Source organism: Prionailurus bengalensis, chromosome A1, assembly GCF_016509475.1.
Source record: "Prionailurus bengalensis isolate Pbe53 chromosome A1, Fcat_Pben_1.1_paternal_pri, whole genome shotgun sequence".
NCBI classification, from domain to species: domain Eukaryota; kingdom Metazoa; phylum Chordata; class Mammalia; order Carnivora; family Felidae; genus Prionailurus; species Prionailurus bengalensis.
Genome location: NC_057343.1, coordinates 172738394 through 172765895, shown reverse-complemented (window position 1 = coordinate 172765895; position 27502 = coordinate 172738394). Strand labels below are relative to the sequence as shown.

The 27502-nt window shown below is 39.1% G+C and overlaps 1 protein-coding gene across 4 annotated transcripts in view; it reads left to right on the top strand.

Moving 5' to 3' along the window:
* Positions 1–27502, top strand: part of EPB41L4A (erythrocyte membrane protein band 4.1 like 4A) — a 262232-nt gene that overhangs the window by 153740 nt on the left and 80990 nt on the right. For all 4 annotated transcript variants that reach the window (XM_043595359.1, XM_043595348.1, XM_043595339.1 and 1 more), the window contains exons 6-10: positions 7282–7379; positions 8531–8651; positions 11113–11200; positions 13429–13517; positions 14120–14183. In XM_043595359.1, coding sequence (XP_043451294.1) covers positions 7282–7379; positions 8531–8651; positions 11113–11200; positions 13429–13517; positions 14120–14183 — 460 coding nt within the window. The remainder of the gene's footprint in view (positions 1–7281; positions 7380–8530; positions 8652–11112; positions 11201–13428; positions 13518–14119; positions 14184–27502) is intronic.

Genomic DNA, 27502 nt, shown 5'->3' with positions numbered 1-27502 from the left:
CTATGGGGGAAGGGCCGTTGTGTTGGGAAGGAATTAAGGAGAGGGGTCATATTTACATTAGAGCTTCGTGAATAATCTTTGCAGTTGAGGGATTTCTGAGTTATGGGCTCATGGGGAAACTGAGTCCAAGTGGTAAACACACACAAAGGCACACACACCCATGTTTGTAACTTATTAGGAAATTGCAAGGAAATAACATTTTATGAAAATACCAGGAAAGTCCTTCATTTTGAGGTTGTCAGTAACCTCTCTGTGCCTCACTTTCCTCAACTGTAAATTTGGAGATATACCTGTCTCATAAGGTTTTGTAAGCATGAAATGGTGTACTAAAAATAATGTAAAGCTTGTGTTAGTTGGCTGCGTTTGGTCAGTAAGTGCTTGATAAATGGTAGCACTTACTATTTCATTCTCTCCTTGCTCCAGCAGGTCAGTGGAGTTACATCTTGAGTGAGGGTTGGGTGCCAAAAGATACTCGATTTATTATTCATAAGGAGAGAAATGGGTGTTTTAGAATGCATTATTTTAAACCTGTTCACCTAATATTATGAACAGAAATTTCCCTTCAGAATCTACTACCAGCTCGTGAGCAGAATGTATAGATTTGTGGGTAACGTACAACCTCACAACATATTCCCTGCAGTCTTCTTTTCCTCACATATTAGACCAGATCATGTAGCTAAGAACCAGATTACAGAGTTGGCTTCCAGCTAGTAGCCATGACCTAAAATAATTTATTTTTATTGCCCAGAGCATATAGTTGAGCTTAGGTAAGTTTAATATGACTCAATATGATATCACTACATGCTGATTTTTAGAATGTCCTGAAGATTAAGTCATTAATTTGCATGAATAGGTTCCTTTAAATGGATAGGCATCATGGACCTTACAAAGGGAGTCAATTGCATGAGATGATTTTGGCAAAAGTGAAACTAAAACCCAAATCCCAAATCTCCTAATATATGCTATTAAAGGAAAAGTGTACTTAGGTCAGCATTTGCAAGTTGAACATTTATCTTGCTTCAATTCTCTGGAAAACTCTTCTAGCCTACTGTGTATTGGCTCTTGGGTTGTTTGTAAGTTTTGACATGAAAATTAATGCTATCTAAAGTCTCTTCTCTTCATCGGCTCTTTAGATAATTTGTGTCCTCATGGTATCTGTTAAGCTTATTTTTAATTCTGATTCAAAATATTACAACAGCCTTCCACATATTCTGGATCATTTATAGCTCTGTATCCCCTGCACACTTGATAAGCATAACACATTTTGGTTAAGAAGACAGGCTTTGGGGGCGCCTGGGTGGCTCAGTTGGTTAAGCATCCGACTTCAGCTCAGGTCATGATCTCACGGTTCGTGAGTTCGAGTCCCACGTTGGGCTCTATGCTGACAGCTCAGAGCCTGGAACCTGCTCCATATTCTCTCTCTACCCCTCCCCTGCTCATGCGCTCTCTCTCTCTCTCTCTCTCTCTCTCTCTCTCTCTCATAAATAAATAAACATTAAAAAAAAAAAAAGGAAGACAGGCTTTGGAGTTAGATAGGCTGAGGTTTGCATCCTTGCTCTGCCACTCACTAGCTGTGTAAATTTGAGAAAACTATGTAACCTTTTAAAGTCTCCGTTTTCTCATCTGCAAAAATGAATTAAAGTATTTTTTCAAGAAGACAATGAAAGGAATATATAAGATGATACACAGGCCAAGTACTGACCCTAACACAAAAATATAATGTTCCATAGATGATAGGGGTAGTTGAAGTAAAAATAATGATAAGTATTTTATGTTTTCAAATTATTGATTAAGAAATTAGGGAGGAAAAGACCAGCTTGGATTGGAGCCCTGGGTTGGGTCTTCCAGTTTAAAGTCAGTCCACTAGTCACAACTTTCTGGGTATAGTTGTTCATTTAATTATGAATCCTCCCACGTCTGCCCTCTTGCCTACATTTCTTGAATTTGTGTGTAAGGACAGAACTCACTCATTCAGCTACCATCATTTAATAACTACATGGAGCACTGTGTCCAGTGCCCTGAGTACCAAGTAGATTCAGTAGTGACCCAAGAGAGAATTTCAGTCTTGCAAAGAGGGAGGACAAAGAGACTGTCTACTGCTTTGCTGGATGACCCTATCTGTGATGTCGCTGGAAGCTTTCTGAACCTTCAAGGATCTAAGAACAGTTTCTAAAAAAGAAAACGATGTTCCAAATGACTCATTCATAATGGACACTCTTTAACTTCTAAACATAGGTATTTGGGGGCGCCTAGGTGGCTCAGTCGGTTGAGCGTCCGGCTTCGGCTCAGGTCATGATCTCATGGTTTGTGAGTTCGAGCCCCGTGTCGGGTTCTGTGCTGACAGCTCTGAGCCTGGAGCCTATTTCGGAATCTGTGTCTCTCTCTTTCTGCTCTTCCCCTGCTTGTGCTCTCTCTCTTTCTCTCTCTCAAAAATAAACATTAAAAACTTTTTTTAACATAGGTATTTGATTTTTTAATTTTGTTTTGTAATGTTTTAGAGCAGTCTTTGGAGACTGACATTAAGCTTATTTTTTTAAATTTTATTACTTTAATATGGAAATTCCTATTTTTCACTTTGTGAAGATTAGTTTGTTTTAGCTTCTTTACCAGCTGAATGGCCTGCAGCAACATGTTCATGTCCAGAGTTTCTGTCCCCTCTAAGTGAGGATAAGGGTTTTCAATACAACACAGTTGAGACAAGGGTCACATTCTGGGATGGATGCAAAAGAAATCTGTGAACCTTAAAGGATTATACAAATGTAAGGTGATATTATTGCTACTTGTTCCTGTATTGTAATCATGAGTTTTATACTTTGAGATGAAAGTGTTATTCCTGATTTTGCCACTTTTTCTTGAGAATCAATGTGTGCTTCCTCTACTATTTTTCTCCTTATTAGGCAATACATGCCATTTTCCCCTGCAATGTTCAATATTTTGTGTATCATAAACATTTCCCTCTGTCCTTCACAGTGAAGTTTTATCTGAAATGATTAGGCTCCTATCACATGCTAGGTTCCCTCTGTGTGGGAGGCAGAAAACAATCCTGCTTCCCTGTAGGTAGCTACTCTCCTCTTAGATTCTTCAGTGTCAAATTCACCTGGCACTGAAATCAGACTTCTCCCTGTCCCCAGATTGCTGTTTTCTCACCGGGTCCTAAGTCGCTGGAAGGTGTGCTTCAGGCGTGTTGGTGTAAGCATCTTTGGCCACTGAATTTCAGGGAACCTTGCGTTTGGGCTCTGGAAAGAATGGGGTGTCTCTGCCCCTTCTTGAAGCAAACCTCTGATACTTGCTAAATTGTTAATGGTGCTCAACAGCTTGTACATTGTTGGTGTCAGCTCAGCTCTTTGCAGTGAATGTCAGATAAGCAGAAAACTGTGAAGCCAATATTTTAAGCCCTTCACTTGTGTTGTACTGGGAGTAGTGCGGTGGCTGTGGACAGGGTGGAAGACCCAGCTTTTTTACCCCAGGGCTCATGATCTAGCTAGGAAGACAGTGTGTATACACCAAGATATTAATTTACATGAAAATATAACCAATACCTGCTTTAAGAAGCCTCTTCTTTGCACCAGAATGCCTGGAAAGCTTCCTTATTAAGTGGATCATCTTTAATGAGTGTTCCATTTTTCTCCAATAGGGGTATAGTATAACCAGGGTCACAGTAGAGTTGATCATCAAAACCCTCACACTTTGGAGAATGATGAGAAGAGCTGTTAATAGTTATACATGTATAACAGGCATAAAGAAGATCTGTCCTAGGCAAACTGGCATGCAGTTTCCCCCTAATTAAAACCACAGATAAAAAGGATTCAAGCATCCAATCATAGCCTTAAGCAGAGTAACAGAGGGACTCACCAACTCTAAACTTGTGATTTAAATAAAATATTAAATGTACACTAAGTCCCATAAAATCAACAAAATAAGTTATATGCAGTTAGTTAAAAATAGGCCCTGACATAATGATAAAATATTTGTTTAGTATATGAAAATATGATTCTACTGTATCATGAATTTGTCGTATAAAAAACTGATATGATGCTTGCTGTGATAAAGATTAAGCAAATTCTTAATTAAAAATAGTTTACTTGTCTTTTGATTTTAGTGGATTTTTCTTTAATGCAATGACTTAAAGATCTCTGGTATCTTTAAAAGGCAGGCTGTCCAGAGAAGTTTGAACAGATGTCCTTTTTTCTTTTTCTTTGTGAATTTCTCAGAGACAGCAAAGAGTGTTCAGTTTTTTCCATTTCAGCCATCTGTCTACCTATTCAATTTGTATATCTATCCATCAAGTCAACATTTATTGAGCAATTACTATGTGCCAGACCTATATACTGAGACTACAGTCACTGATGGGATATGGTCCATTTCTTTGTATCTGTTTGTCTTTCTCTCAGTTTCAGCTCTTTGTGTTTTCATCCCCCTCTGTTTCTCTTTCCTTTTCTCTTTGAAGCAAACTCTTGTGGGATTAGGTTCCTCTGTTTCTGTATTTGGCAAGCGATTTGACTGTTCAGTCAGATGTTATAAAAGTCTTAATAGAACAAGACAAATATGCATCTGTGACCCATTTCCTTAAAAAAAAAAAAACACTTCAGGAAAAGAAATTCCAAGTTAACAATAGAGAGAGTGTAGCTAAATAAATGTTAATTTCCAACAAGCAGTAGTAATTCTAGCAAAATGTGTCTTCAGTGTATAAGCTTTTGTATTTAAGTTCTGCTAATAGTACTTTACTCTGCTTTTTTCCTCCTCAAGGGGAGGATAGATGATTATAACAAAGTGGATGTGATATCCAAGATGAGCATTCAGGGCATGGGGAGTAGTTAAGTAGGGCTAGAAAAGTAAACGCAAGTTAGGGAGTAGAGATAGTCATTGGTTAATGGCAAGAAATTTTGGCTCAAGAAGCACAAGTCTTCCGAGGATTTTTTTTTAAACTGGTTGTAGTTTATTTTTCTCTTGGTGCAAGCCACCAGGTTGCAGAGTGTCAGGAAGGCTTGAGTGTGGCTTGGAGAGTAAAGAGTGGGGTTCTCTCAACTTCCTTTTTGCTGTTTTGCTGTAGAAGAACCCAACCACTTTTGCTGGCTGCAGCTTGCCTAGTAGTGGGTAGCAGAGGGGAGGGAAGGGCTCTGATGAGCCCAGCACCTCCTGAAGCCTGCTGGCTGCTGGTGGCCACCCAGGACTGGGGCCTGATGTTGGCCTTGTCAGGCTGGCCACCAGGTTGCCTCCTCCTGGCTTCCAGAGCCAGGTCACAAATATTAGTGCCGCTGGAGGCCTGGGGGAGATTCTGAGCATTCTGGGGACTCCCAACACTGTAGCCATGGACTGGAGGCCTGGGGGAGATTCTGAGCATTCTGGGGACTCCCAACACTGTAGCCATGGATTGGAGCCGTGGACTTGGTGAAAAAGAAGCTTGCCTACCAGGATTTGGGTTGGTGTTGGGGAGACCCGGGTGGTGAGGCGTGGCTTCTCCAGGATGCCCTGCATTTCCCAGGAGCTGTTATTGGACATGGAACCTTGGTGGCACCGGAAATAATCATGGGTGGCCAGGAGAGAGCCATTGGAGGGGATGACTGCTGTGCTGTCACTTGTGGGCCTGTGGAAACCAGTGCAGCCACCTCTTGTGGGCCTTGGTGCATGATCACCAGTGGCAGGGGTGCAGATGGGGACCCTAGGCCATAGAGCCCATTTGCAAAGGAGACTGAGGCAGGCCACTCCAAGACTGAGGCCTGCATGTCACAAACTCTCTTAAGGATCTGAATTTTATTCTGAAAGCAAAATGAAATTTTTTAAAGGTCTTATTTTTTCCAGGGAGTGATATGATTCTATTTTTCTGTTAAGAATTTCATTTACTTTTCGGGAAGGTTGTTTGGAAGGGAGATAAGTGTGAATGTTGGCAGAGCACTGAAGGTTTCAGAAATCCGGTGGATAGTGACCTGGAGTGGATTCCAAAAGACAACAGATTTAGTGACTGAATGCGCATGCCAGTGTTGCACATTGTTGGTAGGTTTCTCTTACTTGGATATATGGAGACTGTGGTGCTGTTTACTAAAATGGGAATTCAGGAAACACAAGGTGTTAAGAACATTATCTCTTAAGCTTGTGGATGCAATCAAACTTGGTCCAGTCTTCTAGAAATAATCAGAGTAGTATCTAACATTTGGATTCCCTCACTATGGCCTTTGGTTGTGAGCATTTGGAGAAAAGAAACTTAATACAGCTGACTTTTATAATTCATTTCCTTTGCCCTTTTCCTGCCCTTCCCAGTGACATCAAGAGTTGGCTTGCAAAGAAAGAGAAATTACAAAGGACACAGCCTGGTGCATGAGTGTGTGAATGCATGCTGCATTGTAGGTAATGGTGGCTGAGGATGGTGTTGATGGTTCATTGTATTGGTTCATGTATTTCTGGCTTCTCTCACCCTCACTCCACAGGCAGAAAGACTGGATGGGGGAGAGAAGGAGGGCAAGCCAGCCAAAGTTGCATAGCATCCTGATTAAGAGGTTCTAGAGTCGTATTGCCTGGGTTCCAGTTCTGGCTCTGCTGCTTAACTAGTTGTGACATCTTGGATGAGATACTTGACTTCATCTCTTTGTGTCTATTAGTTACTTCATTCTGCAAAATGGAGACAATAATAGTACTGGCCCTATTTTAAAGTCTTAACATAAATTACTGTATGTAAAACACTTAGAATGAGTTACTATATTAACAGTATTTGGGACAGTGGGTGGCACTATTCTAACAGGCTCTTTTAGGCAAATGGAATGAACAAAGCCATAGATAATGGGCATGAGAATTGATGGAATTGCACCATAATGACCTTTTTATCCTGTACCCATGGTTTTAGACCCTGTAGGTAACACATCATAAAGGTTGTTCCTACTAGTAAGACCGTGTCATAGTTGTAGTGGCAGTGGCATTAATGAGAATGGTGAGAGTAGCTTTTATGTAACTTCCACATTGACCTCATGAGGTGTAGATACTTCGCTGTCCCAGCTCTGCAGGTGCAGAGACTGGCTGTTGGAGAGGGTCAGTAGCTGCCCAGATGAATACTGGAGCTGGGAAGCAATCCATCCAGTCTCACTTGAGAGCCTACACTTTTGAGCCACTACCCTGTATTGCTTATGTGTGTTTAAATAGTTCCTGTTCACTCAACAGCCCCCTCGTAAAAGCACAGAAGTGGCTTTATTTTCCTTCAAGGTGATTGGCTGTTGCTGTGATTATCAGAGGCTGAAACTTTAGGTCTGGGTAATGTAAGATATCATTAATCTCTTTTTTCCATTTCTCTTTTAGATATCAGTTTTTCTTGCAGGTGAAGCAAGATGTCCTTCAGGGCCGGCTGCCCTGCCCTGTCAACATCGCTGCTCAGCTGGGAGCATATGCCATCCAGTGTAGGTTCCACTAAAGCATATTGAGAAAAAAAATGTGAATGTTTCTTTTTAAGCAAGTTTAGGTACTAAAATTCTTCTTATCAAGTGATATTTTCCTAAACAAATATTTAGTCAAAATTCAAGTTTTAATCAGTGTTTTCTCAGAAGAGTTAAAAGTGAAACCAGTTACATATCCCTTGTAATAGGTCACATTGGAGTTTTAGTCACAGGAACAGCATTGATTCTTAATTAGGTGGAGTGTCTGAAAAGCCCTTCTAGTCTACATCCCACCTGAGTTTTATTGATCCCCTCAAGCTGTTTTGTCTCAGAGATCACATTGCTCCCAGGCAGCTGTTGTGAAGATTCCATGTGGTCAGATGCCAGTGACCGTTCAGGGTGTGGCACACGTTTGTCACTCATTGCGCTTCAGCTCTTGGCATCAATATGGCAACCATGTGGGGGAAGCTCCACACTGCATTGTCATTTTGGAGGCTGAGGATGTTTCCACTTACAAATACTGAGTCCTTTCTAAGAATGAAGCCAGGGATGGGGGCAATGAGACAGCATTTTCCTTGCCTTTATGGCATTTCCAGTTCAGAGATGGTGTGGAAAAAAATGTCCTAGGAAAAATGGCACATAGTTGAACTGGGTTGGACTTGGAAGGTGGATTAACATAGGGAGGAAAACTTTAATAAATGTAATATGATGAGCTTCTGGTTTGATTTTGCTTCTTTGTATAAACTAATATACAGCATTATGTTAAATTTCCCTGACTGCTGTTTGGGGCATATACCTTTTGATTTATATACTCTTGATGCCTTTTTCTGAGAGGATATGTTGACATCATCATTGTTTTTTGCCTCTAGCTTTTCTAATATATGCACAATAAATTCTATTTATGCCATTTTATTTCATGCAACCTGGTAAGAATAATTGAAATGAAAATGATAATTATAGTCTTTCCGAAAGCAAAAATATAGAACTTATGTTCTTAAGACAAGATTTTATTTATACCATTCATATATACTCACCAGTTGTTTTTTATTAAAATTAGTTATGTATGAATTTATTAATAAGACATTTGAAGAAAATTTTTTGGCATGATAGGAATATTTTTGAGTATTTTTAGGAATATTGTTCTAAAGTGGAAAAAAATACAATTTGTTTTTTAGCTGAGCTTGGAGATTATGACCCATATAAGCATACTGCAGGTTATGTGTCAGAGTACCGGTTTGTTCCTGATCAGAAGGAAGAACTTGAAGAAGCCATAGAAAGGATTCATAAAACTTTAATGTAAGAATCACATTTTATTAACTATAGTCAACATGCTGTACATTAGATCCCCAATACTTCATTTTATAACCAAAAGTTTATATTCTTTAGTCAGCATCTCCCCATTTCCCCCATCCCCAGTCCCTGGCAACCACCATTGTAGTCTTTGTTTCTATGAGATTGCCTTTATCAGATTCCACTTCAAATGCTCTCGTAGTGTTTGTCTTTCTCTGTCTTATTTCACTTTGAGTAATGCCCTCAAGAACCATCAATATACTTGAGAGTTGCTAAGAGAGTAGATCTTAAATGTTCTTACCACACGAGAAAGAAATGTAATCATGTAACAAAATGAGGGTGTTAGCTAACCCTATGTTGGTAGTCAGTTTGCAATATATAAGTGTATCAAATCAATACATTGTACTCCTTAAAATTGCACAGTGTTATATATTGTATTTGATATACAACCAAAACTAGAAAAAAAATCATGTCTTATGTTACATCATCCATTAAGTATCATCTTTTGCTTTTGGTAGTCTTAAGAAAAGTTTCTAGAATGATAAATTCTTCACATATGCCTTGAACATTCTAGTATTTTTTTCTTTTAAGTTTTTTTTAACTGCTTATAACACTAAAATGCTCATAGAAAACCCAAGTAACTTTAAAAATGTAAAGGAGAGAGTAAATTTCAAAACCTAATGTCAATGTATTTTTGATTAATGGCCTTCCAGACCTCTCTTTATGCATAAATTCACATAAATAAAATTTATTTTGTATAGATTTATGTATGTATGATTTAACATTAATGGAATCATTCTGTATATATTGTTATTTTGCAATTTCCTATTTTTTCAGTCATCAGTACCTTGTGAAATTTATTCTTCTAGTTATAAGTATATTTTAAAACCACAAAAGCCTTAATGTATTCTGGATTTGGTCTGTCCTAAGGATGTAAATTCTTTACAGTTATAAGCAAAGTCCTATTCAGTCTACAGCAATGAATCTGGAAATCATGATGACACCTTGGAGGGTATTATGTTAACACCACATGCACTTCTGAGAATATACACACTCCCCTAGTAGGATTTTCAATTAATGGCCTGCAGCATTGAAGTTATAATTTAATTATAGTTATTTTGGTTAAATCCTCTATACTGATTAATTTTGCTTTATTCCCTCTTATGTAACATTCCCTCTTGAATTTGCTTGGTTTCAGATCTATTATAGTTAAGAAAAAAAATGTAGAATTAATCTGGTCAACAAAAAATGTTTGCCTAAAGGATCTGTTTCAGTGAGTAGCAGCAGAAGTCAATTGCTGAATTGTAATCAGAGAAACCAGGCTTTCCATCTTGTATTAGCATGCACCAGAATGCTCTTAAGCCTGATTATAGAGTCCTTCATTTTAAGGTTTCCCTGAAGTGGATGCTAAGAGAGTGCCTCTTATAACATTATGAAGGGCAGTGTGTTTGGCACATTCTGAGAATACTAATTCCAGGAGTTTCAAAGTACAATTACATTTTTGAAATTATCAAGGAGCTTTGGGTAAAGGGCCTTACATGTTTTATGTGATGGTATTGACAGTGTGACTGTTATTTCTAAGAGAATAAAGCTTGATCAAGATTTAGTAGCTTTCTTGTGTCTAATTTGTCATGAACATTCCTTATAGATTTCAAAATTGAGGTGTATTGCTGGATTTTCCAGGGTACCTTGGCTGAAACATTGGATGCATCAAAGCAGGATTTATTAATTAAAAAAATTCATAGCTCCTTTTGTTAACTAAAAATCTGTCTCTCTTACACACACACACACACACACACACACACACACACACACACAGAGTTCCACTCATCCATGGAGATTCCAGGCAGATGCTCACACTCATTAGGAATGAATACCATTTATGTAATTATCACCAATGAAGATTTTGGGATGATTTCTATACTTTGTATTAAGAAAATGACAAGTATTTTTACAATTTATAAATATTAATGTATTTTCAAACTACATACGTAGTCAGGAGATGCTGAGTTAGGTGTTGGGGAGAGACCCCAGTTAGGTGTTGGGGAGCCCATTCTCTTCTCCCTGCCCACTACTATTCTCCTTTTCCTCCTGATGGAGAGCTGCTGGTGCGTGGAGACGTTTTACTCTTTGTAAAGGATATATTCTTTAATTCAAGTGCTTATATTCTGAATCTCTTTGAGGGTTTCTGAAACAGAATTTTTAATATATGCTGGGACATTGGGATTGGCTATAATGAGCAAAAACAGATTTGGTAAATGAAATTAACTTAATACAAGTTTCACCTCAGAGTGTAAAATTTTGTCACCAAGAAGGCAAGGGACTTCTTCAAATACTAAGACTTAAGTTTGCATTAGGACAAAGGATTATTTATTTCTCCAGTGAATATGGTGAAGATGGTTCTCATATCCTGTAAGTGCAGTACCTATTAGTAAAGTAAGGCTCTTTGTTTTTATGCTGGGTGTAGGGGTCAGGCTCCTTCTGAAGCGGAGCTGAATTACTTGAGGACTGCTAAATCTCTGGAGATGTATGGCGTTGACCTCCATCCCGTCTATGTGAGTAACATTTAATTAACACGAGATATTTTAAGCTGATGACATTTTTCTTAAAAAGTCACCGAAACTCCCAAAGGAAAGCTGTAGTCCTGTTGTTTAGCAAGCAGATGATACTTTCTCATCTGTTTTTCGAACACAAAGCATCTCTTGCATGGATTAAACCCTAATGAGTTTTGCTTAAAAGTCTGTGATTATATTTCCATGTGTAGAAAACAATTAACTGGGCTTGAAAACACAATCTGGATAACAGCTCCATAGGGCTTAGCTAAACGTCCAAACAATTTAAAATTGGTCTATAATTGATTGTAGGAGACAGAAAACAGGAGGATTTTCCAAAAATAGATTTTATGACCGAAAAGCATTCGTGAAATCACTTACCAGAAAAGTAGCCTTTAGGCACCAGTGTAGGTGCAGGTGTTGATGGTTCTATGTTGGATGTACAGGTTCTCTCAATATTAGGGTTACTGCTTACTATAGTTATCACCACTGCATTAGAAATGGTTTTGCAAATTTTCTTTAGTGGCTGATGAACACTGGCTGAATATAGACAGAGTTTATACTAAATCTGTGTTGAGTGTTTTGGAGCCATGTCTTAACCTTGAAACCATTTCTCAAAGGTTACCAATTGACAGTTCTTTGCCTGTGACGTTGAAATGCCATTGCCTTTCATTTTGTAAGAGTTGAGTTAGCAATAGTCCAAATTTGATGATTTGAGAAAATGAGCCAGGTGCCTTATTCTTTACACAAAATGAATTGCTCAAGATTTTCTATAGACAAGGTCAATTAAATTATGGAATGTGATTTTTAAGGAATGCTGATTAAACTTACCATAATGCAAGTAACTCATTTATGGATTCATTTTGCAATATTCATTTGCTCGTCAGAGTTTCCTAAACCAAGAAATCTTCTCGTTTTCTTCGTAAAAAGTAGAAGCACCTCTGGGTATACTGTTAGTATGGCAATAAAAGTTACATGTTTGGGTCAAGTAGTAGTTTCTTGATATAAAATATCCAATCTCATTACATCATTACATGCTCTACACTACTGTCACTTAAGAACACCTCTAAAACTTAGTGGAATAGTTACTGTTTTCCCTTCTAGCCACATTAATCATGTTGAGCTTTTAGTTTTTTTAAGAAATATATAGGAAGTGTGTAAAAGAGAGAATCTTCTGAAAAACGGCTCTGCTTTTGTGTAATGCTTATCCTAATTCATATACGCTTTTTTTGTGGATGGTAGGAGTTTATGGCAAATGAACTGGATTCAGTAGAATCTTCCATACATTCCTCTAAAATTGAATTTTCAGAACTGAAAGTGGGCAACAGCTGGGATTCTTCAAAAATATATGAGTTGTCTTATATTCTTGGGAGTATGACTTTACAGGCTGTTATTTGACCTTAGAGTAGAAATACAATTCATACAGACGTGTGCATGTCCTTCATTACCCACAGTGTTTGTGACTTTGTCATTTCAGAATCTCATTTTCTTAATTAGGATTTATCATCTCCTGGAAATTGAGGGTCTTCAGTCTTTACCAGAAGAGATGTATTTTTAACTCTTTTGAGTAGTAAAGTCACAAATGGAAGTAGGAGGGAGCATGATAGAAACATCAGAAAATCCAGGTGTGTGCCTGAAGGCAGCTGCCTGAACTCAACTTTCTGGAGAAGGGTGGTGGAAAGCCAGGTTTCATGATTATCTACATCTAAGAATAAGATCGAGACGAGCCAACCCTTGGGAAGGAACTCTTGATAGAAGCCAGTGGTTCTCAATCCTTGGCTGCACAGGAGAAATCACCTGGAGTATTTATGTATTTTTGATTCCTAGGCCCCTTCATTACAGATTCTGATTTAACTGGTTTTGGTAGCACCTGGGCATCAGCATGTTAAGCTGCACAGGTGATTTCAGTTAATGTGCAGCCAGGGTTGAACTGCACTGTAGGTGCAGTGCGGGGTGAGTCGATCAGTGGCCTGATTGGTAGTCCAGGTTCTTTTAATGAACTGAAGTTCTAAGTATGAATATACTAAGAAAAATTTTCATTAAAAAATTGAAAATAAATGAGCAGCAAGCTAGCTATTACCATAGCTTAGCTAGCTTTCTAAGTTGATGTCTTTGACAAACTAGACCCAATATTAATACAACATATTATGTTTGTATGGCCAATTACAGTTTGACAAGGAGCTGTGACATGAATAAATTCATGGGTAATAGGCATATGCTTGTTTTTGCAGGGAGAAAACAAATCTGAGTATTTCTTAGGATTAACTCCAGTTGGTGTTGTTGTCTACAAGAATAAAAAGCAAGTGGGGAAGTACTTCTGGTAAGTATAACTTGAGGGCAGAGTTAGTATTAACATTATACGCTGTATATACTAGGCTTATGGGGTTTACTTGTCAGTGAAAACAGGTACGTTTCCAGTGGTTGATAAATAAATGAGTAAAACTGGGTATACATTTTCTCCCAGTGCATCTTGGTATGTATTTTCTCTGTAAATTTTAGGTACTGTGATTCTGGACTCTCTTGTCCATGCAAATTATGTATAGTAGGATTTCCTATCCATTCCAGTGTATGCTGGTGGGCTGTGGGCCCAGGACTACTTTGAGTTCTAACTCTAAATGCGGGAGGCATTTGGAGGGCCTGGGAGCCTGTAGCCCTACACTGTGTCTGGCAAGGCAGACTGCTGAGACTTTGGGGATTCCAAGCTTGTCTGTATCTACTGGAGAAGTACAGGAGAATGAAAATGGAATTTTATTTAGGGAAGTGTCCAGAGCAAATGACATACAGGGAACTCTCTACAATTACTGGAGCAGTATATACAGAAACTGAAACGAGCCAGTCTTTTCCCACTGGATACTTCTCTGAATTTCTGAAAGATTAATTCTTAAAAACTACACCACCACCGCCATCTGCTTTGTTTTTCAGGCCACGGATTACAAAGGTTCACTTCAAGGAGACACAGTTTGAGCTCAGAGTACTGGGAAAAGATGTAAGTTTTTGTTGACTGCTCAGCTTCCCTTAACTGAGGAGAGAAGTCTTGTCTGCTCGTTGAGAACTTAAAAATCATTGTGAAATAAAACTGCCATGTTTCTTCAGCTGCAGCCACATGGAACCAGGTTAATGGACTCATGTGCACAACTTCTTCTCAAGGAAGGGAAAGGGAAGTGAGTAGAAATGAACGAGTTGATTATAGAGGAGTGTCATTTTAGTTTTAGCAAAAAGAGAAGAAAACCCTTTCTAGGGCACAAGAGAGAAGAGGAGGTGATTATCATTATTAGAGTAGTTTGCTTTGAAGTACTGTCTATGAAGGTAGGATTCATCTCATCAGAAGCGTGCAACCTGCATATAGGATAAAGTGTCCTAATTTTGTCCCAGGGTAAATTAAACAACCTGTAGGGAGTAACACTTCTATTCTCTCTGGCATGGTGGATAAACTAGATGGGAAATTCTGATGCTTTCAAAGGAGAATGTAAGGCAAGGGTGCAAAAATATCTTTGCCCTGTAAGCTGGCAGTGTCCTCCAGGATTGTTTGGGTCACAGGCACAGTATTTATCAGAGTCTGGAGGTAGCTTTTAAGCAGCGGGGCCAAAAAAGGCAAGAATGTGAAAGCTTCCTTTTAATCTACCTGTGAAAAGGGTGCTCCCTTGAAGTGCAATTACTCTAATTTGTATTTATGGGATAAGTTAGTGGAAATACGATGCACGAGAACCATCCTTCTGTCTCTTTGGTAGTAATTTTATGTAGACCCAAACCCTGAGTGGATGCATTGAATGGACTTTCTGAGGAGATTCTGTTGTAAAAATGAGGCAAAGAAAACCTGTGCTTCTGCATCTACACGTTGAGACACGGGAAAGGAGTGGCCGCTGCTTCAGGTGCAGCATGGTACCAGGCAAGGCCTCACACATAGCAGGTGCCTGCTCAGGATTTGTTGAACAATCTGTGAACGGATGGACTGAGATTACATACTGTCAAATCAGAAAGCCTGATTTTTCTAGAAAAATACAGCGATCCTTCCCTGAACTGTGTGACATGCTGCCATTTATTGATAAAATTAAAATTGGATTTTGAAATGAGTTTTAACTTGTAAGGAGGGAAATTCCAGATTAGATAAAAAAAAAAAAAAATGATAGTCCCAACACCTCATCATAGTTCTTAGCAGCCTAGTTTTCTTCAGTTCCTGATTAGACACATCAGTGGTAAAAGATGTGCTGTGAGATTGAATTAAAGTCATCCCAAAAGTAGAACAGCTAATTGGATAGTAGGGCTACGTGATTTTTTTTCCCTGTCCTGCCACTGGTTTCACAAGAATTAATGCAAGGAATAAAGTCTATTCAATATGTTGAAAATAATGTTTCACGTTTTTAATAAGATTATAAAATAATAAGACTTTCTGTGGAAGCATTACTATTATTTAGAGTCATTTTTCCCCCTCATACCTGTTATTTTCATGAGTGAGGTCGTTTGGTCAACTACTTTTATGTTATTATTAGAGTGCCTTAAAATGTCTTCTGCCTCAGGATAAACATTTGTCGAAGTGTCAGCTAACTTGAACTTCTAACTTCTTAGATTGTTTCATTATTAGGTGAAAACAAAACAACAAAATTGATAGTTTTCATGTTATTTTTTTAATGGCAGTGTCATGGTGTGACCTTGTTTCCTCCCAACCCCGCTTTGCCTCAGTCCATTCTGCAGCTTTGAAAAGGAGTGGGTGTGGGGCACCTGGGTGGCTCAGTGGGTTGAGTGTCCAAATTTGGCTCAGGTCATGATCTTGCAGTTCGTGAGTTCGAGCCCCACATTGGGCTTGTTGCTGTCAGTGTGGAACCCACTTCAGATCCTCTGTCTCTCTCTCTGTCTGAAAAAATAAATAAACATTAAAAAAAAAAGAAAGAAAAGAAGAGGAGTGGGTGTTTGAGTGTCGCCTGAGGCACTGTGTGCTCCTGGTTCATTAGCCTAATGTCACCAATGTCTTACAGTGAAGCAGGTCACATAACTCAGGCTTGAATCACAGGGATTTTTTTTTTTTAATAGGACATTAATTTAAACAAAGCACTCCTTTTCCTGAGCGTTCTTGCTTTTCAGTCTTTCTTCCCTCTCCACCTGGGTATCTGTGAGGAATGATTTACATAATGGTGGAATTAAGCTGATTATTATGGAGACCTAACTGTAATCATAGATTATATATAAAAACCCCATGAAACCCGTCACCTGGAACAGTAATCACAACCAGCTCGCAAAATGGTTGAAATGCTTATTGGGGTTTTCTGCTCCACTGGTCCAGTCAGAGAGACTTAACTCAGTATGTTCAGTGCTCTTAGGGCCAAATTCAGACATTCAGTTCCCAAAAGATCAGCAATGTCCTACAGGTAAAAGATTTTTCCTGTTGTCACACTATGCCACTAACACTGTCCAACTCCACTTTTTAACAGTGTCTACCAAAACACATTATCATATCTTAATAAATATAATGTGCTAACACATAGTATTTATTCATACATTTCTTTGCATCCACAAATAACAGTCTCATCTTTCTCAGATATAACCTTAGTGAGTTCACTGATTCAGATTTGAGAGAGGAACAAACACTGGTTTTGTAAAACTAAAACTAAAGTCTGGTTTTGTAAAAATTTAGTCCTCTGACAGATTCAGCAGGTAATTATAAATACTTCTGTGGATTAGTTAAGCTTCCAAATAGGTACTATGGCTTAAATAATACCTCTCAGAAAAATAAAAACTTTAAGTATAAAGGTCTTCCATGATGATTGTAGAAAATCTGGGAAATATACTGTAAAGAAGAAAATGAAAATTACCTCTTAAAATTCAGAGGTAATGATTATTATTTCAGAACAAGCCCTTTCAGATTTTGCTCTGTTAGCATGAATGTGTAATATACATATATATACACATATATATGTGTCATCCCCTACGTGGTTCTATACGTGGGTTTTATACTTAATTTCATATCATAAACATTTTTCCTTTTATTTAATTTTTTCATATGTGCCTACACAGTGTTTGATAATGTGTTTTACTGTTTTATGTGCTTGACCTTTTTTTTTCTTAATGTCGTGGATCAATGTTTTCGTCCTATTGTATCTTATAAATGTGTTCTGCTGGTAGAGGTGAAAGCTGTGGAATTTTACTTTTATCTCAAATCTGGCTGTTTTGCTGAATTCTTGTGTGTTAGCCAAGAGTTCTTAATTTTATTCTCATAAATTTTTGTAGGTATATAATTTTGTTGCTTGCAAATAAAAATAATTTATTTGCTCCTTTCTGTTATTTATGTTTCATATTTTGTAGTGTTGGTCGTAACTTACAGAAGAGTGTTAAGTGATCTAGTAATATAAAGCACCTTTGATTGGTTTCTGATTTCAGTGAAAATACCACTGTTCCACCACTTATGTGTTAGCTCTTGGTTTTAAGAACATGTGTTTATTATGAGAAGTTTAAATTTTTTTAAGTCTATTATCAAATGGTTGCTGTTTACTGAATTCCTTGAGAGCAAAGATTGTTGCTTGTTCACCCATTGACCACCTAGTGTTTATTTTCAAAATCTAGACAAGGAGCACCTGGCTGGCTCATTTGGTAGATCATGTGACTCTTGATCTCGAGGTTGTGAGTTTGAGCCCCACATTGGGTATAGAGATTACTTAAAATCTGAATAAAATATTATATTATATTATATTATATTATATTATATTATATTATATTTAATCTAAATGAGAGAGGGTAGTGGCTCAGACTAGGGTAGCAACATTCAAGGTGCTGAGAAGCTGTTGGATTCTGGATTTAGCTACATGGTTGTGTAAATGTGAGGAGGTATAAGAGAGAGGAGTCCTGGTGACTTACAGTTGTTTGGCCTGAAAGGCAGGAAGAATGGAGCTGCCATCCACTGAAGTAAGGAGGGCTTTGCATAGAGCAGGTTTGGGGAGGAAGGTTAAGACTTCCTTTTTTAATATATTGTATCTGAGATATCTGTTAGACATCTAAGTGGAGACGTTTAATAAGTGGGTTCTATAAGTCTGGAGTTTGGGACCAAAGTTTGGGGAGAATATTAAAATTTAAGAATCATTGACATATCCTGGTATTCAGAGCCAGGAGACTATACAAGGTCACTAGGAGAATGAGCATAGAGAAGAAGAGGAGGAACCAGAAAAGGAAGTTGAGAAGGAATAATGAAGGAGATAGGAAGAACACTAATTGTATTTAGTTTTGCCAGCTAAAAATCATGTATTATTACATGTCAGATGATGCTGATATGTCAAATAAGATGAGGACTAAGAATTGACTGCTGGATTTAGGATTGTAGGAGGTCATTGATAAGACAATTTTCAGTGGATTGAAGAGTGAGCTTTAACTCAGCAGTTCCACTGTTAGGTCTGTGCACGCTAGAGAATCACAAGGGACGTGTAACTTTACTGTAGCACTTATATGAAAGAAAAGCCCTAAGAGGAGTCCATTATTAGGGGAATGACCACCACTGATGCATGCTAATTAAGGAAAAACAAAAGAGGTAATAGGAGTAGAATTGGAGAGGGTGAGTATAGACAACTCTTTTGAGGAGTTTTGGCACAAAGAGGAACAAATAGGAAGATGGCTGTCAGGGGAAGCTGGTCAAGAGGGTTGGTTTTGTTTTTTAAGTTGGGAGAAATAATAGCACATTTACACTCTGATGAGGATGAACCAATATGCAATGAACACTTGACAATGTTGCGGGGAGAGAGAGAAATGCTGGAATGATACTCCTTAAGTAGACAATAGTGGATGACAGCTAGTGTATAAATAGAGGGGTTGGTTTTAGATGGCAGCCAGGACAGTTCATCTATGGTTAGCAGGCAGGAAGATAGAGCATGGGAATGTAGATTAGGGTAGCTGGTTAGTTCTCTTAGGATCGTTCTGCTTTTTATTTTGAGGGAACTAGGTATCAAGGTCATCAGCTAAGACTGAAGTTGGGGAGGAAGTGGTGGGGGTCTGAAGGAAGCAGAGGTATGAAATAGTGATTTTGAAGAGAAAATAGACAAGAGACATGTAGTTTGATGATAACCTACGATAGCATGGTGGTACAGAGGGTCCTGAATTTAAAATGAGCCTACCACACTTGTTAGGATGAGCACTGGGTGTTGTATGGAAACCAATTTGACAATAAATTACATTATTAAAAATAAGTAAATAGATAGGTATTCAAAAATCAGGAAAAAAAATAATAAAATGAGCCCACTCACGGTGTGCTTTTGTCCAACCACATTAGACAGTGCTGGTGCAGACACGAAGTGAGACTTAGCTTTCTCAAGAGAATAATACAAAGAGAAGGGCCAGGAATCCTGTGAGGCAGGGGAGAAAATACAGTGATTTATCATGGAATTGAAACTGAGAAAGGAAGAGAGCAAAGACCATGAAAGAGTGGTGGGTCTGTGAATCGAGGTCCTGGTGGAGTTGTTCGGGGGTGTAGAACTGGAAAGAGTAAGCTGGAGAGAGAGGGTGATGGTCAGAAAGTTGGGTGTGAGGCATTGAGATCACAGAGGAGCCTCAGTTATTGTAAATGCGAAGTTGTCGGGCATCGATTCTCACCTCTTGGCAACATCTAGAGACAATTTTGGTTGTCACAGTGCTGGACAGGGCAGAGATGTGCCTGGCATCTAGAGGGGAGAGGTTGAATGTACTCCCATACATGTCAATAATGCTGAAGCTGAGAAACCCTGGTGTGGAGTTGCACGCATGAGAGCGAGTGGTTGGGACAGGGAGGAAGACAGTATCATTGAGAAGTTCAGGGAACTGAGATATCTGGGTGTTGGAGGGATTGTTTCTATTTACATATGGAAATTTCCAATAGTTAACACAAGAGGAGTATTGGAGAATGTGACTATGACTGCAGTAGCATCGAAGTGTGGGTGAGGCAGGAGATTTAAAGATGGGAGTTGTAGGAGGAAGAGAAAGAAAATGGTCTCAAAGTGGCCTTGTGGAGCAAGGAGGAGTCTTCACTTTTAGGCTTGGTGATATGAGAACATGGCGGGTGGGGGGGCAAAAGGCAGAGCTACCTATCATTCAGGTGGACTAAGACCATGTCCTCAGGGGAGAGCTGGGTTTTTCCTGGCACAGAAGGGTTGAGGCAGTGTAAGAGAGCAGACTGAGGGGCAAAGGCATTTTACTGATGTTAGGCCATGAATTCCAGAGGGCACGAAGGAAGGGTTTCAGGAGTTGAGTGATGGTGGGTGAAGGGGACTGACTAGGGGATGTGCTGAGCATCACTTGGGGGTGACTGAGATAAAGAGACCATAATGAGATGGGGTTCAGTAGATTCAAGGCAGATGAAGGTGGAGAAGCTGTGGATATTGGAAGGGAGTGAGAGCTGGTTTTCCATGTCTGCTCATCTACCCTAGCAGTGGAGCTAGAAGACCTAGGGGAAGTGAGACAGTCCCAGTGCACAGTTGAGTCTCACCTCGTGTGGAAGATGGCTTCTCTTACCTGCCTGGTGGCTGGGGGACTTGAGCACAGGTGGGAAAACTAAGTTATGCCTCAAGCCCTGGGCTTTACTCACTGTGAGGAAAGTGGCTGCAGCGTGGGGCATGGAGAGGTAAGAATAGAGGCAGGCACTCGAGGAGACTGCCCAATGATCAGGAGAGGTGATGGGACAGCCATCACCACAAGGATGGAGGGAAGAGGGTGGATTTGAGAGGCACTGAGGAGGTAAGACTGTTTCTTATGGGTAGCAGATGGAATACTTTTGTGAAAAATGGAGAGGAGTTTGGATCATTCCCAAATACCTTGGTTTTATCAACAGAGCATGCAGCCCCCAACAGTAGGCCCAGAGGTTGGCATGTACATTTGTTGAATAAATGAAACGAGGCTGTGATTACTTTTACGTATAATACATCATTAAGCTAACCTCAGCTAAACTTACCCAGCATGACAGGATGTCGACCCAAAAGGTTCCTGGCAAGTCTGGCCACCAGTAATTAGACCCACTTGGCCGAACTCTTTGAGAAAAGTACACGGGAAGTGCTGGTGGCCAGGAGCAGTCACTTTGTCAGCAAGCCCAAGAGGTCTCACTTACATAAGCTAGGGATTCTTTCACATTTTAAGTAGAACTATAGATCTAAAAATGTTTTTTATATGAAAGTAATTTCAAATTTACAAAAAGTGGCAAAAATGAAAATATTGCAAAGAACACGGTCACCTTTTATTACTTACAATCACAGTTAACATTTTACTCCATTTCCTTTTTCATTTCTCTCTCTCTCTCCACACACACACACACACACACACACACACACACACACACACACAATTCTTTGCTGAATGATTTGAGGGCTTCATGTGTTACATGTCTCTAAATACTTCAGTGTGTATTTCCTAAGAACTGGGATGCTCTCTGATGGAACCACAGTTATCAACTTAACACGTTTATGTCATCTACTCTCTACATTCCAGTTTTATTGGTGGTTAGGCTAATAAGGTCCCTTAAAACATTTTCCCTATCCAGTACAGAATCCAATTAATTAGTCTTCTTTAATCTGGAACACTTTTGAGCGTTTTTGGTTTTTTTTTTTTTGACATTTACATTTTGAAAGAATACAATTCCACCTGCTTTTTAACCAATAGAAAGCTTCTCATTTCATATTTGTCGGTTGTTTTCTTGTGATTGGACTGTAGATCTTTGTTCTCTGCTGGAAAGCCACATAGGTGGTTGTGTCCTCGTTAGGGCACATGATAGGGCACATCTGGAGGCACACGATGGCCATCTGTCACTTGGTGGTTATACTAAGTTTGATCACCTAGTCAGGATGTTGATTTGATTTCCCACTGTATAGTTGTTTTTATTCTTCCTCCTTTGCCACTAATAACTAATCTGTGGGGGTATTTAATTCAGTGCAAATACCCTGTTCCTCTTCAAGCTTTCCCTGTAGATTTAGTGTTCATTGAGGATTCTTGCCTGATCTGATCTTTTACTGTGATGCTTGTAAAATGCTGATTTTCTACCTCTTCCACACTCTCCACAGTCATCCCTTGGCATTGCACTGTAAGCAAGAGCCACACCTTTTACCCTTTTATTTATCTATCTTATCAGCATGGGCTTATTAATTCCCTTTTTTTCCCCAGTGGTTTATGATATATTACGGTACCTAATTTTTTGGTGCTCAAGTTGTCTTAGATTTAGTCAGTGAGGGCTCCTTTAATCTGGCTCTTGTGCCCTTTTGACCTGACCCTATCATTTTTTGGCCATTTTCTTCCTTTTTGGTACAATGTGGTGTTTCAGGTGCATTCTGTACCTACATCTGCCCTGTTAACAGCCATTTTTCCGAGGAACTTTGGTTCTGTTTAGACAGGAAGGGTTGTTAGGTGTGGTCATTGTCATTGGGGTGACTTTGCGTTTTGGCCTTTTCAGTGGATAAGCTAAGGAATACACACATATATACATACATACAAATATAAATACATGTATACATATGTGTGCATATAAACGTGCTCATATGCACAGTAGAAGTCATGTGTTGATATCATATCTCCAATTTCCATCCTTTCCCACAGGGTTCTTTCTGGCCTTTCCTCATTTCATATTTGTATGTGCTGAGAACCTTGGGTCCCAACAACAGAAATACATTTACTTGTTGGCTCAGTTCTAAAATATATCTCAAGTAGTTGCAGAATTGCTTTGTCCAAACCACTAAGATTAACAGTTTGCAGTGCTTTCACTCACATACCATCCTGCCAAGACTGAGGGCATTTAGTCAGTGACTGTGTTCTGAATTTACTAGGGTTGGCCCTTCCTTCTGGCTTTCCCTAGTACTGAGGCTTTGGTCTTCATTTGAGATCTAGTTAGGTTTACTTGTCTCCATTTGCTTTCAGTTTTAGTCCCCTTTGTATTCTTACTTATTTTATTTTATTTTTGAAGATGTAGAAGGTTCACATGCTTCCACAGGTCAAAACTGTACAGAAAAAGGCACAGAGAAGTACCACTAATACCATATTCTTTCGGTCCTATTTCCTCACCCTCCCTTATAGGTAACCAACTTTATTGTTTTATGGTTTATCCTTCCTGTGTTACTGTTTGTAAAGATAAGCACATTTAGAACATTTTCCTTCTTTGGGAGCCTGGGTGGCTCAATTGGTTGAGTGTCCAAACTCTTGAGCTTGGCTCAGGTCATGATCTCACAGTTTGTGAGTTTGAGCCCCATGTTGGGCTCTGCGCTTAAGACACAGAGCCTGCTTGAGATTGTCTCTCTCCCTCTCTTTGCCCTTCCCCAGTTTGTGTGTTTTCTCTCTCTCTCTCTCTCTCTCTCAAAATAAATAAACTTAAAAAATTTTTTTACTTCTTCCTTATTTCACCTAGTAATACCTCCTAGAATTCTCTCTATACCAGTCCATTGAGAGCTTTCTTGTTCTTTTGTGCAGCTATATAGGACTCCATTGAGTGTGTACCATGGTTTACTTAACTGATCTCTTATGCTGTGACAATTTAGGTAGTTTTCAGTAGTTTGCAATTATAAATTTCCCTTCAATTAATAACTTTGTGCATATGTATTTTTATATTGGGGTAAATTCCCAGGATTGGGATTGCATGGTCAAATTGCAAGTGCATGTGTAGTTTTGTTAGATATTTCCACATCCCCTCCTCCATCTAGAGTTTTTGTGCCATTTTGCATTTCCATCTACAGGGTATGAGCACACCTGTAACTACAGATGGAACGTTCTCCCCCATGTGTTCCTAAGTGTGGCTCTGTTAGTAGTATTTGGATCTTGATGCCAACAGCTTGGTTTGGCATTTCTCAGATTCAGAGATGGACTGCTAGACCTGCGGTCAGAAAGCATGGTTTGGGTCCAGGCCTCCCACATGTCCAACTTTGGACAATTCACTGAGTAACATGTAACCTACATTTCCTTAGCTATAAAGTGAGAATGACAAAATCTGCCTTCCAGGGTTGTGGTGAGGTTGAAGGCACCTAGTCTGAAGTTGGACTTATAATAGGCTCCAGGTTTATGTCTCTGAATCGGAGTTGTCTTGGCATCGTGTCGTCTAGGGCTACTGGAGCTTTGCAAAGGAAGGGCTCGGGGAGCACCTTGTCCTTGACCAGTCTCAGCTCATGAGTTGCTCGTGCCAAGGCGGGAAGGGGAGCACAGGTCTTCCAGGGCCGTGCATTTTCCTTTGCTTCACTTGCTAGTATGTGTGTTGACTTTCTCTATAATTAAAACACATGGACCACTTATTTGGAAAAAATTGTAAAATTCTGCTCTAAAACGTTTTTAAATTGAGTATCAGTAGAACTTACTAGATATGCCTTCATTGTAACAAGCTTTAATAACACTTATTACTTAAAAATCTTTAACATTTGTAAACTGGGGATAAAGGTTATCGGTAAAAAAATAACTCTGCAAGTATAAGAGGGAAATGTGAACATTTTACTGAATGCTATGGTTTCTCTAAAGAGCAAGTGAGGAAAAGATAGAGTAAAACAACAGCAAAAGCCAAGCATCTGGATTCCTGGGTTTGCATCCGTGTATTTTCTCAAGTAGGAAGCAGAATAAGCTCAACATAATCATCTTCAATGTTTACTGAAACATGATTTAAATATTCTCTAATGTTTTGGCCCATGTTTTCTCTTTCTGAATCTTGGGGAGGAAAAGGAAAAAGAGGAGAAGCAACACAATCTGACACGTCCTTTCCAACGCTGTAATTTATGTTTCTGTGAGCTAGAAAGAGTTACGTACAGTTATTCATCAAACAATTAATTTATTCATCCGTAAAAAGAGGTACAAAGGTTTTTCACATTTATTCTGTGTTTTGGAATATTACCCACACAGCTGACAAAAGAATACTGAAATATTTTTGGTTTTGTCCTTTTATTTTTAAATATATATGCAGGAATGGAAATTAATTTGATTCTCCAAGTGCCCTCCTGAAATGCACTGTGATTTTTAATTCAAACAATATTACGTGCATTTCAAAAAGAATTTTTAAAAAGTAACTGGGGTGTGTGTGTTAGGGGTGTGTGTGTATGTGCCATGTAATATTTTCTAATCTAGAGCCCTGAAAAGACCCTTTCTTGAAAGAAAGTGCTTTGCTCATTTATATAAAACAGGGAAACAGCAAGTACCTGTGCCCAACTTCCTTTTCCAAATAAGAAAATTGTTAGTTTGTTTTGTTGCAGGGCTCACTGTGAATTCTTAACTGAACTCGGGATGCCTGGGAGAGAGAGCAGTGGCAAACACGGGGACAGGCACTGAAACAGACATTGTGCCCTCTCTCTCACTTGTACAGACATCGTTCAGCTTTTAAAACTGTAGTCAATCAGTCTCACCACTTAGAATGATAACAGTTTTCAAAACAGTTAAAATTTTGGGTTATCTCTTTGGTATCTGATTTCATTTCCACCCCTTGCCTGCCTTTGCTTTATCAGTAATCAGGTTATTTCAGTCATTGGCTATCCACCCTCTGTTGATTTTGTTTTTCCCCCTGGTGCCTAAAGTCAGTTATAGCTCTTGTTGAGATTGCAGTTAAAAAAACCACAATACTTTAGACTTGTAATCTTGACACTTCCTTCAATCTTCTCCTCTGCTTCTGTGGATTGCTGATGATTGGAAAACTCTCTGCTGTAGGCCTTTCCAGTATTTATGTAATGATCACATGTCACTATTATGAAAGTACTAATCTTTTAAAAATATGTGCCTATACAGTGTACTTTAGATTACTTCTGTGACGCTGGAGGTGGGACAGACGTATAATAGGATTGAGAAGATATTCGCCCCCACAATTGTAAGGAAGCTGGGGAAGGCAGACTGTCCAGTTGTGGCTGCTTCCCAAGACAGCAACAGAGCAACCCCTAGAGCATGGGCTGGGTGTGGCAATAAGGGTCAGGCTTGGGAGAGGCAATGAGAGTCAGCAGGGCCCGGGGCGAAGAAGTTGTGTAGCGCACAGTTGATGCGAGCCCCGCCAGGACCCTGCTAGCAATCTCAATACACTTCAGAGAAGCCAGACTGAAGTAGATTTATTTCTTGAAGCTTGCAAAGAGAAACACCCAGCAAAGGTGGGAAAAGAAACAGAGAGCTCTGAGGGAGTTAGGTTGGGAATTCATCAGTATGATACACGTCCTGAAGTCTTACAAATGATAGAACTGGGAGTTTGAGCCAAGTTTACCTAGGGCTCCAAGGTGCAGTGAAGCCCCCGCATGGTGTTTGAGATACAGGCTATTTAAATTTGCTCAGTTTTTAAAATAAAAATATGATAAAAGCCTGTGTTAAAAAGAGACTCGGCATGTAGCTTTGCTTCTGGCAGGAAATGACAAAAGCTATGAAGGTGTTTGAGTGCTTTTGCTGAAAGCAAGCAGTTGATGCTTGGAGAAAGTATTTTAGCAGAGGGTTGGAATGGACTTCTGAAGTTAAGCATCTACTCACCTTTGAATGAATGGAAAGGTGCTAATTGTCCCAGTCTGTTTGGAAAAGGCTTAGTAGGAGAGAGAGACTTTGTGATGCCACATCAATGCCATTCATACCAGCGGTTAAGGGGCAAAAACGCACGGAATTTATTCAGAATTCCTGGTTTCTTTTTTAGTTATGTTAACACTCCTTTTAGTATTTGGATTATTCTGCTGACAGTGGGATAAAAACCAGGCAGCTGGTGTTACAGCCCCGTACAAATGGAAAATGAGTTCATACTTGTCATTTGCACAGGACAGAAGTAATTAGGAGGCCTGTGGGAACCTCTTTTGTTCCTTTAATGTATTTGTACCCAAGGAAACTTGAGAAAACCCAATTCTGGTCAGATCTTAAATACGTTTTCTCTTTTCATTAAGTGATGGTAGTTAAAAAAAAAATTATTACATATCCCGTGACTGGATCTCTATTTGAAAAGAAAAAGAATATAGATGTTAACGTGAGGAATAGAATGAAAACCAATCTAAGAAAAGTTTGAGGGGACTTAATTTGTTTATATATTTTTTTCAAATGTTTTTATTTATTTTTGAGAGAGAGAGAGAGAGAGAGAGAGAGAGAGAGAGAGAGCACAAATGGGGGAAGGGCAGAAAGAGAGGGAGACACAGAATCTGAAGCAGGCTCTGAGCTTTCAGCACAGAGCCCAATGTGTGGCTCGAACCCACAAACCGGGAGATCATGACCTGAGCCCAAGTCAGACGCTTAACCAACCAACTGAGCCACGCAGGCGCCCCAGGATTTACTATATTTTTAAGATAGAATGCTTTTTTGTTTCTCCTCTGTTTCTGTAAATTTGGATTATATGTAATTAAATAACTTATTGAAAATTTGTTTTTTGGTTTGTAAATACCACCTGATTTGTGGATGCTCTTGCTAAAATGTTCAAGT